Below are 14,014 nucleotides of genomic sequence, written 5' to 3'. Positions count from 1 at the left end.
CTGCAGCCTGAGCATTTGACAAAGTTTCCATTTACTGCTATGAACTACAATCTAAGCTTGATTGCTAGAATTCAACCCTTAATTATACTATGGCACAGTGGAGTTTTGTCAGTTCAGTGACCCTATATGGGTCTGACAAGCTTAACCAGGGGTGCTAAAATGTAAAAAGGGGTGTCTTCTTCACATGTCTGTCAGACAAAACAGGAAGCTGCCCAGTACTACAAGTTCTCTTTGGGGTTCAATTCTCCATGTCCATGTGTCAGCAAGGTCCATTTTGATAGGATGGCAGGTTAGTTCCACGTCTTTTACCACTCGTCCCAGGCTGAAGCAGTCACACTTCCTTGCACTGCCTCAGACACTGGCATAAAAAGTACCTTCTGGTTCCGTTTCTCGTTTTGTTAGTTTGCACAATTGGTCTCATTTGGATATGGACATTAAAATGGCTAAGGTTGCCTCATAGGCAACAGTTTACAAGATTAATAAGACCATTTCTACCCTTTATTTTCAAGCCAGGAGGAGCCATTAAATAACCCAGTAGTGTTTCCCAAAGTGTAGATAGAGTATGCCTCCTGGTAGGGCCTGAAAGTGGAGGAAACATGAAAATAGGACAGGGCCAATCAATAACAGGGGGCATCAGCAAAGGTAGTGAAGGGAATCAGCAGCAGGTGAAGTAAAGGGCAGAGACACAAGTGGCTGTCTTTATTACAGTGGGATGTAAACCCATTAACATTGGGAAATGCTGACAAAATGTAACCTTAATCAGACATAAGAATGATTTTCACCTGGTGACTCCTGCAGCAAGTTCCAGAATGGGTACTCAGGCTCTAAAGTGTTGACCTGGGGAAGAAAACCAATCTTAGTTTCAAGATTGCGAGTGGTGGAGAATCTGCCACTTCCTCAGGCAAGTTGTTCCAATGTGTAATTTCCCTCACTGTTCAAAATCCAGACCTCGCTTCCCATTTGAATTTGTCTAGCCTCAGCTTCTGGTCACTGGATCTCCTTAAGCTTTTGCAAGATTCAAGAGTTCCTGATTATCAGCCATGTTCTCCCCATAAGGATACTTATAGCCCATAATTAAATTTTTGTGATTTTAGTTTTGGTCAGTTTGATACAACTCAGGGGAATTGGAAATTCACAGCTGTGGTTTGAGCTGTAGCCAACGGAAAGCAACTTGCATGCAACATACATTTCCCGCAGCCTCCTGCCCAGTACTTCTAACCAAACCAGACCTCATACTGTTGATGACTGAGCTGGAGTACAAACTTCCCCCTGACAATTCATTTCCTTTATTTGCTTTTCTGCAGCTCTGTGAATCTCAAGTGTCAGGAGCAGAAGAGGCCCTCTGGCCTCAGTTCCCCTTAGTCTGCTGTGAAAACTAATTCTACTTGTGATTTAGGGCTCTCAAGCGCTTGAGGAGTAGGTGCCTCCTGTGCTAAGCATATGTACAACCTTCCCCCAACTGCCTTTATTGAAGTAATTTCCTCCCCCAGTTTCTCTCTCAGGGGCTTTTGTGTTCAGCCTCCCACCCATGCATTGGAGCGTAGCAGGGAGCTTAGGACGAGCTGCTAGACTAGTCTAAACAGAGTGCGGGTGACTGGGTGAAAATTACATATGCAAGGCAGGTGGTCCGTATATTAAAGGTTTTTCCCTCCCCAGCAGCCTGCATTTGCTTTCATGGTGTAACTTGTGCATCACAAGGAGATATATTTAATACCATTAAAACTAATTGCCCTCTGTGTTGCATAGTAAAGTGACTCAGGGGAGAGATTTTGTGCAAGCATTCTGGATAGCAGAATGAATGTTGAAAGGAATTACCATAGCACAGTGGGAGGTCTGGGTTTTTCACACACTTTTTCATCTCTCTGATGTTATTTCAGTTCCACAGAGTGCTGGGACATAAGGATGTGGTTTACCCAGTCACTTTGAACCTAAAATATAGAACCAATAGCATGCACCAGCACACCAATCCTTTGGCCTCATCTAGACTAAGATTTAAAGGTAGTTTTAGCATATATACCAGGGCATTTTGGTGGAGCAATTTAGGCAGCTCTCTAAGGCTTCAGAGGCACGAATTTAAACCTCAGTCTAGGCTGGTGCTGAACATCAGCCTGGACTGACCCAGCTGTCAGTGGGTGTTTGGTCATTCAGACTGGAAGTCAAAGGTAGCTGGATATGATGCTAAATTACCCGGTTCCCTTGTGTACCATTGGCTACAAAACTCATGCTAGTCCAACAGGCTTATGATTGGATGGATCTTTGGATTTGTCCAATGTAATAAAGCCGGAGCAGGATGGGATGAGAGGAATTGATACAAACTTCCAAGTAGCACAGGGGAGTGGATGTTCAAAGTGAAAACTGCAGAAAAAAGTTTAATGGCATCATCAAGATCCATCGGTCCCTGCTATACGCATGCCCTGCTGTTTCAGAGGCTGCCTGGCTTCTTCCAGCCTACAGTTCCCTTTTTGAGGCCTGCATGGCTGCAGGGAGAAGACATGCTGAGTGAGTCCTGGTGTCCTCAGTGGGAAACTTCTCCTGTGAAGTTTTAGGCCTGTGGCAATGGGAAGGAGTTGCCTTGGTTAGGCCCTATTTTGCCTCTTATTCTAAGTGCTGCCATACATCAGCCACAGTTCAGGCAGGTGACTGCATTCTATCTGTTCTACCACTGATAGATGCTTGATTGTTTCATATACTTTAGTTATTTATTTGTAGATTTTCCCTGCTGTGGTTGTTTCTATAACCCTCAAATAATTTCTGTTTTCACCTAAGTGTTTTTCTATGACCCTAAATAGATGGGAGTGGCAAAATTTCTGAATTTGGGTACTAATTTAATCAGCAGTGATGTTTCCATTTATATAACTTTCTAATCTGAATGGCTGTAAGCATAACCTTCCAGACATGGACTGAGAGCAAGGCCATGCAGTCTGGTCTTCCAATGCCTTTTCTCTTACTCAGATCTCTCTCAGACTTCATCTGTGGAAACTAACCAGGACACGGGCAACTGGTGCCTCCCGAGTTAGAAGAGGCAGCGACTGGGGGGTGGGGCAGGGGCGGGGGAGTGTCGGGGTCCCCCACATCTGATCTCACCAAACCGGAAGTCCCAGCAGCACACCTGGACGTGCCAGTGACACTTCTCCTGGTGCCCCTACTTCCCAGCCAGTAATCTCGGCGGGGGGGGAGGGGGACACGGACGACACACAACATACCAGCGCTCCTGCCTGTCGCCTAAGCAGGGAATGCCTGTCAGGGGGTGCACCAGTGCTCAAGGGGTGCATGTACACCCCCTACACATTGCCACTGGACCAGGATCATGTCAGCTTTAATGCTGCTGGAGCTGTTTGCTGAAGACTAGGGCTCAAATTCAGATAGTGGGAGAGGGATGATATTATTCAATCAGATATTGCCTCCCTTTTGACAACAGGCAAGATGATTTAAGGAGAAAGCTACAGAGAATGCTCTTCTTTTTTAGCAACCAGAGACATTTGGGAACTTCAAAACTTTCTGCATTATTATATATATTATGATAGCACTCAAAAGCCCCTAACCAGAGATTAAGATAGAACCACCAAAAGAAAGATCTAGAGGGCAGCATCTTATATAGGAACCTCAGCATCCTTCCTTCTCCAAGAAGCAGGTGAGCAAGCAGGCTTGTATTATACCCAGGCATTACAGGATTGCTGAGTGGACTGGCAAGTGGACTTCAAACCTACACACCTGGGTAAATTCCAGTTCTGAACATACCACAGAATTGGGATGGACTAGCAAGTGAACATGGTCCCAAAAAATTCTTGAACCTAAAAGAGCAGCATAGCTTCCAGGGTCAGACTGGACTGCTACTGAGTGCTAAGTTTAGGGTTTGTCCTGTAGATAGTCCGTGAATCTGTGCTTTACAGCATTCTTAAGAGGGACCTTAACTATCAGCGTGGACATGGCCAACGTTTCCAAACAGTGCCACTGGATACGAGAGATTAGCAGTGTTCCCTGTAGGAGGCTTACTTAAGAATATTTCACTTAACATCTGCCACAGGAGACATCAAAAAAAATTTGGTGAACAAAAAAAAAAAAATAATCACTTAATGTCACTGCACTGACCGTGTAGTTTTTGTATTTAATAGAAATTAAATTAGTTGCTTAATATACACAGTGTAATGTTTACTTTCCAGTCTAGTAGTTTTTCAATACTTGCTTTCAAGTCACATGACAAATACTGTACAAAAATTATAAATTGAGAACTAAGGAGTGAACACAGTCACTGAAATGTTAGAGCCAGCAAGGCCCAGGCTAATCTCGAGGTTTGCATACTAAAGGATACATAATCACACAGACTTGTCACAGTATAATCATGCATTTCCAAGGAATGATCTAAAGCCAGCTATGCACACTTGTTCCTAGTGGAGCAGGAGGGAGAACACTCCGGAGTATGCAGTAAGTTGCTTTATCGAGCTCCATAGCCATAGTAGTAAGGTTCATCTGGGCGGTATCCATAGGCAGTCACAGGGCGGCTAGGAATACCAGTTGGCTGACCAAATCCATCCACTCCAATGCTATGAAAAGAAAGAAGAAACAAAATGATGTTCTGGCTTGTCAGAAATACAGGCAACTGGCTCTAGGATATACTCTTAGTTTGGGAGTCTTCACCTTTCTCCACAGGTAGACCACATTTTAAGACAGTATCTTGTGAGGTACCTCTCTCCCGCTCTAGCTTGTTCAGATATCTCCTCCTATTTGTGATCATGTAATATCGCTATAGAAAATAATATGACCCCTTAAGTAGAAATAGAAATAAGGAAGTTTTTAACAGACTTGTTGGCTCACTCTAATTAAGTATAGCAAACTGGGAACTGGACAGCCTGTAGTATGTAGCTAGCCAAATTTGCGGGCCACACTTTCTGATGCAGTATGGAAGACAGAGTGATAGGGACTCTTGGAACCTGTTCTCTGCTCTACTGTGAATGTTGTGGTGAGGCATAGCTTCTTTGTGATATATAGTTGGCCCAATAAAAAATGTAACTGGGAGAGTTGTCAGATAAGCTTTTGGGTGCAAAGTGCCCTTCACTTGTGTGACTCCATGTGTCTATCTATAAAATGGGAGTAAATATAGGCTTGTCTCACAGGGTATTTTAAATAAATTTGCTAGAAAATGGCTGTGGATGCAAAGCTGACCGTCAGCACAACCAAACAGCCAAGTTTCTTTCTGAATGATGGAGAGAGCATCCCAAAGTCACTGGGAAAATGCCAGCTGGAAATCTGAAGTGGCTCGTTTTTGGCCTTGTAAGTAGAGTATGCAATACAGTTTCAGAGGGGATGTCAGACTGACAGCCAAAGGATGGAGAGAATTTATCATGTACTAAACACCTCTGTCTTAACAAGACAGATGGTAATTTGGTCTTCATATACGGTATCACTTTTCATACTCTACTCTCCCAAAGCAATGAATCAGATACTGGTGGCGCAAGCATTCTGCAGGCAGAAGTACCAGATATCCCATAATCACCAATAGCTTTCACAGAGAAGGCAGAGACAGAAAAGTAAATGTTTCCCAGGATACTGAATTAACGATTAGGTTATCTTTCAAACTTCCACCTAAACAGACAGAGATAGGCAGAAATATCTCTAAATTTAGTGTCTGACTAGTGACAGGTCAAAAGAGTGGAGTTTCTCATCCAAAGTAGTTAAAAAGTTAGAATGGGGAAAAGGTGAAGTTTATTATTGTTGCTAGCATGCTGAACATGCTAAACAAAGTTCACTTAAGCTGCAACAGCATAAACATGTAAAAAAATAATACAATCGAGAACACACACAATGGTAATATTCTAGGTCCTGATCTGATGAAGCGCTCAGCCACATGCTTAAGTGCTTGGGCTAAACTGGCGTTGACCAGAAGTGGGAAGGACTTTGTTCCAGCACTTTATCATCATCACCAAGACACTGCTTCTAGAAATATGCAAGTGTCCAGGGTATAGAAAAGAGCCATTGGTGATTATCTAATCAGAAAATCTGTCTGTCTGAGGGAAGCCCCAGCAGTTCAGAAAGTGAGAGACTTTTGAGGGCTGGTTCAGAAAAAGCTTCTCCCACCCTACAAAGGAATAGTGTGTGGCTGGTAAGCAAAACTGCAAAGGTAATACCCTATGAGAGAAACAACTGGAAAAGAATGGCTTGTAATCTTTTGAGGTGGGTTCTCTTTTCAATTCACTCCTCAGCAGCTGCAGTCAACTAGCAGGCTATTAGGCAATAAAGGGTAGAACTTTTTCAACAACAGGTTTAAGGCCCAAAAGGGCTTTTCCAAAAAGAGATCAGAAAGGGTCCCATCTTCACTGTTTGAGATGTACCTCTTCTCTTCTATCCCTCAAAGAACCAGACCCTGCACTAGGAATATGATTATACCAGAAGGTCAGAGAACAACCTTCCCTCCCTGGCTTACCATTTGGATTCCAACCAGTCTCCAACACCACCTAGTTTCTACTGTGACTGGCATTAGAGAAACAGAGAGATTGGACAAATAGGCCTCGGATGAGCTGTTATGAGGTATTATTTCCTGCATACAGGCCACCGAGCTTTTGCAAAGAGTTAAACAAACTTAAACCACTGGTGAAATGGACCACCCTGTTTTCAAGTAAAAAAAACAAAACAAAAAAACAAACAAACTGAATAAATGATGAAAAGTGAAGTATACTGATCAGAAGAAATGATCTCAGGAGTTACTAATATCCTGCATTTTGAACATCAGGAACCACATTCTCCATTTTGTCTTGCTAACTTAAGTGCACAGATGTCCATGGCGGTGTAGAAGCATAAAGCTGGAGTAATGGCAGAGGTCCAGGGTTTGTGCATCTAGGTTAGGCCACAGAGCCAGTTTATAAACAAGTATAATTTTCAGAAAATGTGGTTCTAGATCTCATTTATTTTGCAGTGACTTATTTGAATTTGCAGTGACATCACTGTTGGACAGGTTTTTTAATTATTCACATTGTGGTAGCACTCAGGAACTCATCTTGTTTGTTACTCACTCTTACCACAAAAAGTCATATTTTGGCCACCTGAATGCTTCACTGGCATATAGGCATACACCCAGACCTCATACCTGTGACTTAAAACAGAGCCAACTTGTTGCCATCTTTCATGCTGATGTGGTAGAACGGGGAATGAGAGACACAGGTCCCATATGGCTGCTTGGTTCAAGATAAAGTACTGCCTCCTGAAGACTCTAGAGGGAAAACCACCCTATTAATTATGAAGGTGGCTGCACCTCATATAACATCATTTTAGGGGCCGTCTCTGGGTTGAGGTCCACATTTCAGTCATCGCTGTATGTGGTACTAAAAAATAAGGCAGGGTGTAGTGGCATGTCTGAGACTAATTTGTTCAGAGGCATGCTGCTCTGCATTGTTAATTTCTAAGGTGCTATCCTGCCCTGTTTTCTGCCCGACTTTGGACTAACAGAGCTAGCTACCTCTCTCTATTAAAAAAAATAGTGAAATATTGTTCTGGTCAGAAGTACTGTAATCTGTCACTGTACCATGAGGTGGCACTACTTCCCCATCATTGTGGCCAAACATTTCCAGCTACTCCAGTTGAGAATCCTTATTCAAACAACATGCATGCATCTAAGCTGATAACAGGAATGGGGAAAAAGCATGGTTTCAATTACATTCTCAACAAATCATTTTTTAAAATTTGTACAGATGTGTAAGTATTTAGGTCCAATTCCTAAAGTCTAAATTTAGAGGAGTATTAGTTATTTACAAATAGTTAAGACATACTTTAGTGTCCTGAAAAAACCCCTGTAAGAGATGGACCATCTGATAACTACTTCAGACACTGAATTAAAAAAGGGTAACATAAAATTGTATTAGAACACCTTGATTAGATCAACATTCTCCAGAAAATGGCCCACTATGTAAATGAATAGGTAAATGAATAGCTGTCTGTGCTTGGAAAAATGTTAGCTTTGCTTTTACATGAAGGTACTGCTCCTGAAAAGTACTACCCTCACTATTGGACTAGGACTGATGGGCTAGAAGCAAAGGTCCACACCCCTCAGTCCTGGGGACAAAACATGAATTGACTGGGATGGTGGTAGAGAGACTTCACTGCAGAACTGAAGTCTGGCTGGGTGCAGGCAGAACTATGACAGTGCATGCATACCTCAGGCCTGCATCATGCCTCCACCCAGACCTGAAAAAGTCACTTTGAAGGTGAAGAAATGAGTTCAGGATCTACCTTCCATTGCACCTGTGGCATCTCAGCTAAGGCTGGCAATCAAGGAGTCAACTGTGATGATGGAGTTTAGAAAGTGAACACCTGCCTGCTAGTGACCAGACTGAGATCATAACTTGCCCCTTATATTCTTACTTCAACATTAGCTATTTAATCCAAAGCTTACTCTTAGCTAATACTTGTTAAAGAAACACTTAAATAGTGCTTAGAAGGTGCTGGGTGCTTTACAGACAAAAGATCACCACCATCCTCCCAAAACAACAGGGGCTTTTCTTAATGAAATCAAGAAAGTAACCCTGCCATCCACACCTCTTCTCCAAAAATGGGTCTTTCCCTCCCACTAACCACTCACTCACTATTTAGATTGATGACTGATGGGAGCTTTACTTAGGACTCCATAGAAAGCAACAGCACATTATTAAGGACCTGGGACAAGAATGTTTCAGAAACTGCCTTAGTCTGCAAACCATGCCAGGTATCTTTAGTTTTTGAAATTATTTTAATAGATAGGTAGAAGCTGGTGCTGTCCTCACAACACAATTAAGGCAATGCTGTTTGTGTGGCTTGTCTACTGTAGTTCCTGGGACTTATGGAGTTAAACAGTGAACAGCACAGCTAATTACTATGTAATGCTAACCTCAGTTGCTGGTTCATTTTGAGACCCTTAAAATATGAACTGTGTATTTTACCCCTATGCACTCTCTTAATGATTTGTTTTTTTTAGACTGAAATCATTTCCAGCCATCAGTTATACTCGCGGTCTCTACACATGCACTTCTCTGAGCCCAAATATTTCTTTTTCCTATTGGTCTGCCAGCCCCTGTCAGAGCAAATTTCACTTTAAACTAAATGCTATGATACTTAAAACCTCTTGGATTACTCAGGCTGCTAGTGTGATCTATGACCTTCCCAGAATGACAGCTGAACTTTCCAATTTGCTTGTACTGCCGGGGAACTGAAGTACACATGACAAAGAGGAAAATGTTCCTAATGTGCATGAGTGAAGAGAGATTTCTTAACAGCTTTATTTATTGATATTTACTTTGATTCATAACATCCAAAATAAAATTCCTATCCAGAGTCCTAGGTGACTTGGAAACAATTTAAAATCAAATCAAAATAATAAAACTAGCAATGTCCCCATTACCCCAAAACAGGAAATGCCCCACAGTATCCTAATATTGACTGTGACTGGACCCTCCTGCACCCACAGCCTGAGAAAAAAAGGTAGGCTTTGTAGTAGGTCTGGAAGACCTGGCTATTCTAGACCATGGGGCAAGGAAGAAAGCCCTGCTGACAGCCCTCACTGGGTTTGAGCTCAGGTGCCTCTACCAGTCACAGCTGTATGATGAGGGGGAGTGTAAGGCTCTTTGCAATTAGTCTACACGGGAAAAGTTAGCACCTGTACTGCCCAAACAGCCAGCCATGGTGCAAAGCCACTTTCTGTAGATTTCCACAATGTAGTGGTACAGACCTGAGCTCCATCTGCACTAGTGCTGCAATGACAATTTGTTCTAATACAAGTACTAATTCCTTTAGCATAATCAGTGTCTCAGATAAGCAAGTCTTAGGCTGTTTGGGACTTTATGGGTCAACATTAAACCTTTGAAGTCCATCTGGAAATCCGCAGGTAGCTAACATGGTATAGATCCTCTACTGTGGATACAACGTACTCCCTGCTGGAAATACTACGTAAGAGGCAGTAAGCAGCTGCACTCTGCACAAGCTTTGCTCTCTGAATGGATTTTATATACTATATGGCCTCATGCAGCACTCACAACAGGAATCAAACTCTGAAGTGACAAAGGTATGGAGGAATGTGGCAAGGTCAATATGGGAAAGGAAAGGCTATGACCTCCTGCCCCAAAAGCAGGCGATGAGGGGCTTTTATTGAGGAGTCTGAAGATGGGTTTACAAGCCTACGAACCCAGATTTGAATTTTTTGGCTTTTATTCAAAGTGAGAAAACTAAGAAGTGAGGCATCAAAAATTACTGCCCACTGAAAATGGGAACCCAGGTGAGGGAAATAACAGGATGCCAGCTATCAGACAACTCCTTAGAGCTCTTATTGAACTTTTCTGAGAGCTCTGTGACATATAAAAGTCATAAGGAATTGATCACTCATCTTCCAATGGCTGCAAGAATTTCAATAACAAAAACCTGGGAAAAAAGTGACACCCCTAAAATCACTGACTGGTTTTAAAAAAGTTTAGGAAGTTTTAGTAGCGGAAAAGTTGTCCCATCAAGCCAGTGTTCTACAAGGAAGAAAGAAAAAAAGATGCTTACTTAGAAATTTGATGGAAATTCTTGGCATTCGATTTAAAAAAAGAATATTCCCGTGCCTCCAAATTGAAAGTTTGAGAAATGTTTTTGAATATGACGGCAAATGCAAGTTCTATGAGCTAATGATTAAGAACAAATTTGGAGTAAATTCTAAATGTATAAATGGAGACAAGTAGAAGATGAGAAGATTTATATTATGTAAAGTTCTGAGGGAAGAGAGAGAGCAAATTATTACATACAGATGAAGAAACATAAAAGTCTAACATTGATTGAAACATAAATGAATTGCCAGAGACTGAAAGAAGAGAAGAAAAATAAAACATGACTGAACACTGACTTGGGTTAAGAAAGTGCTGTTGAAGGAAGATAAAGCTTTGTTATGTATATTTTAGGGGATTGGATGCATTTTTCAATGCTAAATTTGTTATAAGTTGGACTAATTAATAAACACATTTTTAAAAAAATAAGGGAACTTCAGTGGTTTGTCCCTGTTCATACAGTGTCAAAAGTCAGAACTACAGTTGTGTTTCTCAAATATTAGTCTTACCTTAGAGACCTGACACCCCAGCTTTATTTTAAGCCCCTCCTGCACTCAGCGGCAGGACACCATTCAATATGGATAGGTTTTCAAAGGATCTCCATTTATGACGGTATTAAAATATATGCACACTTACAAGGGGCTGTACTTCAATACGGCAAAAAGCTAAGGTGTGTACATACCTGTATACTCTTGGAGTGGCCTTGCTGACCTCTATGGGACTCCTCACTTGCTTAATGTTATCCATGCACTTAAGCACTTTGCTGATTGGGCTTTATTTGCATGCCTAAATATGCTGCCTATGAGCTGCTCTCACTATTGGCTTGGCAAATCCCTCATCAACTTCAGTGGAATTAGGACTAGGCCTATGGGGTTTTGAGCGTCCAGGGTCCTTTGAAACCCTGACCGCTGTACTCCCCATGCAAATACTTCCTCTATGCCAGCTCTTAGCATGCTTTCTTTCTTGCCAGTGTTCTGCATAGCTGTTCTTTTTTAAGATGACAGCTTTAAAGATGCAAGTGTTTCCCCTACTGCCACACAACAGGTATTCAGAATTTAGAATAAACCTATCCTTAGCGTTCTACCAATCAAATTTTGAAAAACCATCTGTTACCTCTATGATGGTATGTATGGTTGATAACATATGGTATGGTTACCATTTTAGCCATCCCACTCTAAAACCCTGTGCCATAAAACCTTGTAATTTATAATGCTGTATCAAGTTTCTGTGGATAACAAGAGAGAATAAATTATGTTTAAGTGAATGCTGGAGGGCTTTCTTTTCCCCTCAGGGGTACCAAAGCCATGAAAGCAAAGCAATAGTCTCCATAACTTTGAGACATAAGCACTGCATTATAATATGTATAACTTGGTGCAGGTTCTTATTTATAAATACATGAGGCCCAACTAGAGACCCAGGAATTTATCACCATTTATGGTGGTGTTTTTTCTTCTTTTCCCAGTGGCTCTCCTTTTTAAGTGCTAAAGAAAGATACTAGATTGAAAGACTGTAAGACTAATGGTCTCTATTTGCAGATAAATTACAGCCTACACAATGCCTGCTGCCCCCCAGACCCACTTTTATGACATACTTTCACCCAGATTTGGAGGCAATGGCTGTCTTCAGTTGGGAGGACTGTTCAGTAGCCACAGCCCATTAGTTCATTGGGCTTTCTGTTGATTCTTGTCAAAAAAGTGCTAGAGATGATAATTTTGTGATATGAATGCCTACTTTAAAAGTAACAGCATGACTACCACTGAGCAACCTTTGGATGGTAGCCACTCCTGGTCACTTTGCTCCTAGTTTGGGCTCTAGTGATCAGAAAGAAGTTGGGTCCCACAGATCATGTACTTAGTCTACTGAGCCAGCTCCTCTCTCTTTTTGCTCAACTGCTCATGAATTCTCTCCATCCCTTAGAATAAGAGAGCAAATTTGGGGATATCAGGAAGCAATATAGAAACTGAGAAGCCCTGAAAAAGTTAGAGGTTTCTATATGTAATAACATGTCCTGTAACCGTAGACTCTACCATTACTGGTCATGACGTTAAAGTATAAACCACAACTATTTTCAGTTCTGAGCTGCACAGCCCCACCTTCCTTTTCCCTATTTGATGTTTATTTTCGCATACTTTCTCTCTCTCAACTTTAGCTTGGATAAAAGCTTTGGGATAGGGAATGTGCCTGTATTAGGTACATAAAATGATACATATAGCCATGTCCTGGTGCCTAATGTTAATATTCTTTACACGTAGTTTTTCTGTATATAATTATCAGTGTTTAAATATATTAACACATGTAATTAAGACTGCAAAGCCACACACTTAAAATTTAGGATACTTGAAGTGAGGCTGCCTGTATGATCCTTGTTAATACATTTTATTGCAGGTTCTAAATTATATGATCACATGCCCTGTCCCCATCCTCCTGGCTTCATTCCATGCACATTATGAGCTGTACTCTCTTAAAGGACAGCTATATTAATGAATGTTCAAAACACTCTTGTGGATTCATTTATCTTTAAAGATGTGACGCTGATGTACAGAAAGGTTGATGCAAGTATCCACTTATTTTAGGTACCCCATTTGAAACATGTTAGACTTGATTTCTCATAGTAGCCAGCCTTATAAAGCACAACTTCCCTTGGCTTCACTTGTAGCTCTAAGTCCTCATCAGGTCTGTAAATTAGATGCAGAGCCTTTGGCTAGGCACTCAGAAAATGAGGAGTGCAAATCTGCTAGCCATCTGTAGGAAGTCTGGTTTACCTGACTTGAGCAGCATTATATAGGAACCCTGTGGTACAGGCTGGCATAGAGTGGGAGGTCATCCAAGTCTACAAAGGCAGTGTTCTACCCTCTTACCCATGAGACCCTCCTTTCTCTTCCTGCAATCATTTCCCACAGACCTCACTACTCCCGAAACAAATTAAGCAGTTGTTTTACACAACAGTCTCCTTTATTAGCCAGGATTGTCTCACCACCCTGTGCACTGACTGAGGCAAGTGTCCTACAGACAAACTGCCTAGGATCATGTAATTGATGGTGTGTATCATTAGTACACACTCAGGCAAGGGGGTGTTGTTTGTTTTTGGTGTAATTTCCAAATTTTTAAAATAAAATAATTCTATCCTATGACAAACCTTCATGGTTTGATCTCTTGTACAGAACTCTGCCACTTGAGCTAACAGGATAATAGAAAATGGTAGTGGATTGATTGCCAAAGTCTTTGTAGACCAACATTAAAAGGGGGATGAGACACTTTGCCATTGGACTTTGCAGCTATTTGCTGACAGCAGAGGACTGATACAATTCAGGAATCTTAGGTTCTATCCTGGGCCCCTTATTTCAGTCTACTGCCAACTCCTGTCCCTTAAAATCACATACTCTCCTCTATCATGGTGCCTGGGCCTAGGAGCAGTTGCTGATATGTCTACATCATTTCCCTGGGACACCTGGAGATGCCACGCTTGGGCCTGACCCAAT

The 14,014-nt window shown here is 41.7% G+C and overlaps 1 protein-coding gene across 2 annotated transcripts in view; it reads right to left on the bottom strand.

Annotated features, from left to right (window-relative positions):
* Positions 1-678: 678 nt before the first annotated feature.
* The window catches only part of KIFAP3 (kinesin associated protein 3), a 155,234-nt gene continuing 141,898 nt past the window's right edge, over positions 679-14,014 (bottom strand). For both annotated transcript variants that reach the window (XM_090047451.1, XM_090047452.1), the window contains exon 20: positions 679-4,541. In XM_090047451.1, the coding sequence (XP_089903577.1) occupies positions 4,433-4,541 (109 nt within the window). In that variant the 3' untranslated portion in view covers positions 679-4,432. The remainder of the gene's footprint in view (positions 4,542-14,014) is intronic.

Source organism: Crocodylus siamensis, chromosome 5, assembly GCF_052110815.1.
Source record: "Crocodylus siamensis isolate JL-2025a chromosome 5, ASM5211081v1, whole genome shotgun sequence".
NCBI classification, from domain to species: domain Eukaryota; kingdom Metazoa; phylum Chordata; order Crocodylia; family Crocodylidae; genus Crocodylus; species Crocodylus siamensis.
The sequence above is the reverse complement of the archived record's forward strand: the minus strand, read 5'-3'. Positions and strand labels throughout refer to the sequence as shown.